Source organism: Triticum aestivum, chromosome 7D, assembly GCF_018294505.1.
Source record: "Triticum aestivum cultivar Chinese Spring chromosome 7D, IWGSC CS RefSeq v2.1, whole genome shotgun sequence".
Taxonomy (NCBI): domain Eukaryota; kingdom Viridiplantae; phylum Streptophyta; class Magnoliopsida; order Poales; family Poaceae; genus Triticum; species Triticum aestivum.
This window is the reverse complement of record NC_057814.1, coordinates 609,304,180-609,307,173: the sequence shown is the minus strand read 5'-3', so window position 1 is coordinate 609,307,173 and position 2,994 is coordinate 609,304,180. Positions and strand designations below refer to the sequence as shown.

General features: G+C 44.4%; 1 protein-coding gene across 1 annotated transcript; it reads left to right on the top strand.

Annotated features, from left to right (window-relative positions):
- The first annotated feature begins 1,509 nt into the window (after positions 1–1,509).
- LOC123168615 (BTB/POZ and MATH domain-containing protein 1-like) lies at positions 1,510–2,477 on the top strand. Its single transcript, XM_044586498.1, has 2 exons — positions 1,510–1,769; positions 1,928–2,477. The coding sequence occupies exons 1-2, from the start codon at positions 1,510–1,512 to the stop codon at positions 2,475–2,477; spliced, it is 810 nt and encodes a 269-aa protein (XP_044442433.1).
- The last annotated feature ends 517 nt before the right edge of the window (positions 2,478–2,994 follow it).

Genomic DNA, 2,994 nt, shown 5'->3' with positions numbered 1-2,994 from the left:
TAGACATCAAAATATATTTGCTTAAAAAATGTTAATCATGCAGTTGGACAGTGTTAAACGTGTAAAAAAAATATTTCTGATGTATACAAATAATGTAGAATGTCTATGGAAAAATTAGACATAAAAATATATGTTATAAAAAAATTTAATCTTGAATTTGGAGAATTTTAAACTTTTACATATAAAATGTTCCTAATGTATAAAAAAAGTGTACAATGTCTATGAAAAATGTTGACATATAAAATATATTATTTAAAGAGTGTGAATTATGTATTTTCAGAATGTTATACGTGCATATAGAAACTATTCCTGGTGCAGAAAGTGTACAAAGATAGCTAAGAAAACCTATATAAAGCTATAAGAAAGCACCAAAAATACAAGGGAAACAAAGGTAGAAAAGAAAAAAAATAGTAAAGGCCGAATAAGAAAGAAAAAATATATAAATACAAAAGAAAAGAAAAACCCAGTGAAAATTTTGGAAGACACAAAGAAAAATGATGAAAAATAGAAACCAATGAAGAAGAAGAAAGAAGAAAACCCAAAGGAAAAATAAAATAAAATGATAAAGAGAAAAGAAGAAAAAACCGGATGCAACCTGGGAGTTCTCCTTTTTTCGTAGATTCGTTTATTCAAAATGTTTTATCTCTTAAACCGCGCGTCCAAATCCTGAGCCGTTTTCACGGTTGGATTTCTCGTGTCAAGATCTTTCATACTGGATCTCATGTTAATAGGTTTTGATGAGAAAAAATCGACAAAAAAAGGAAAGAAAGAAACCGAGCCAGAAGCACGGGTTTTTCCCACTTTTTTCCCCACGGAAGAAAACATGTGCATTCACAAGAAGCAAATATTTGCTTTTTTTTATATTCCAAGAGGCACAGCTGTGCTTTCACGACAAGCAAATATATATCTCTCGCGGATGCAAAAAACACATTTTTCTGTAAAACAATTTATTTTTAGTATTTTTTTGTCTAAAGCCTAAAGAAAACCGGGCAAACCCGAAAAGCCAAAAAAACCTTCTAAAACCCAAAAATACGTATGAAAAAAACAAATCCCTAAGAAAACACTCAGCACGCGATATGTGACGACGGCTGAGAGCACGCCAAGTGTTAGTAGTTGCTCCGGCAAACGACTGAACGAGTGTGCGACAGCGCTATGGGGCCGGCCCATATGTGCGAGCCATTCTGGCAAGGTGGATGCTAGTCTCGCTATAAGCGAGATATAGCATTCGCCGACGATCAACAGCGGTTGCCGTGCTTCAGGTGGCGTGGGCCGAGCACTTTTCCCAAATTACCCATTTTTGCGCAGTCCAAACTCCAAAACCGTCGCCTCGCGAATCAGCAAATCCTCCTAGGCGCCGTTCTCCCAGCCCGCTCCACCCCTCGTCGTGCGGCCAGCGCCCCGCAGCGCCTTCAGATCCTCCTCGGCGCCGTTCTCCTACCCCACTGGCACCCATCGACACCGCCGCCCACGGCGCTTCATTTCTCACTCCACCCACCCCATAGATCAGCAATGGCGGCGCCCAAGAGCCCGGGGATCTCGACGATCTCGACCTGCACCCCGGAGAAGGCGCGGGGCGACCACGTGTTCAAGATCGAAGGCTACAGCTTGTGGAAGGGCCTCGGCGTCAGCAAGGTCATCCAGTCCGCGCCCTTCGCCGTCGGCGGCTACGACTGGCGGCTCAGCTACTACCCAGACGGCTACACGGAGGCCAGCAAGGACCACGTCGCCGTCTTCCTCGAGCTCCTGAGCAAGGACGCGGTCACGCGGAGGTGAGGGCGCTGTACCATCTGACGCTCATCGAGCAGGCCACACAGCCGTCGCCACCGAACTTCACATGGCCAAAACCTACGGCGCCTGTGGTGTTGCGCAACCCCTAGTGTTGTCCTATGATCCTATCCTGCTTGTACCATTCCATGTTCGTGAGGAGGAGCCAGATCGAAGGGTCGGCGTACTTGTACATCCCCAACGACATCCTTCTCATTAAGTGTGACATCACTGTTATCAAGCTGAAGGAGGCACAGATGCGGAAGATCGGCATGAGCTTTAATATCCAAGTGCCGCCTTCAGACTTGTTGCACAACCTTAGAAGTTTGATGGATGCGAGGGAGGAATCGGATGTGTCTTTCAAGGTCAAAGATGAGTTTTTCACTGCCCACAAGATCGTCCTCGCGATGCGGTCGCCAGTCTTCAAGGCGGAGCTCTACGGGCCGATGAGGGACAAGTGCGGGCAGGGGCACATCATAACCATTGAAGACATGGAGCCTGCTGTTTTCAAAGCACTGCTTCACTTCGTCTACACGGATGAGTTGCCTCCCTTGGACGACCTCCATGATGATGACGAAGAAGAAATCGTAAGGCATTTGCTCGTGGCTGCGGATAGGTTTGTCATGGAAAGGATGAAGTTGATGTGTGAAAGAAAACTTTCTGAGTTTCCTGATGCCAAGACTGTGGCGGCCACGTTAGCTCTTGCGGACTAGCATCATTGCAGCAAGCTCAAAGAGGCTTGCATTGGATTTATCAACTCTCTGGATTGAGTGGATGATGTAATAAAAGTGTAGGGTATGAGCACCTGAAAAGAGCATGCCCTACTAGTGGACGCGGCGTTTCTGCTCCCGGGCTCAGCTGCACCCGCGCTGACGAAAAAAATCAAAACAAATACTAGAAAAAATAAAAAAATCTAATTTTTTGTTTGGTAGATAATTTGATGCGTGAGGTCCGCTTCAAATTTTAACTCATTTGGACATTTGAGCAGCTCTCGGCAAAAAGGACAAAATCAGGGTCTGTAAAAAAGTCTACTGTTCACACGCTGTTCTGACCCGATTTGTCTTTTTCACCGAGAGCTGCTCATATGTCGAAATGAGTTGAAATTTGGAGCGGACTTCACGCATCAAATTATTTACCACAAAAAAATGTATTTTTTTGAATTTTTCTAGTATTTATTTTGATTTTTTTTCTGACTGAGAGCAGATGAGCCTGGGCACCGAGTTGGATTTC

Bases quoted from the DNA above. Each gene is read 5' to 3' on its own strand.
- LOC123168615 (XM_044586498.1), top strand. From the start codon at position 1,510: ATGGCGGCGCCCAAGAGCCCGGGGATCTCGACGATCTCGACCTGCACC. The intron at 1,770-1,927 runs GTGAGGGCGCTG...GTTCGTGAGGAG, and splicing joins AAGGACGCGGTCACGCGGAG to GAGCCAGATCGAAGGGTCGG.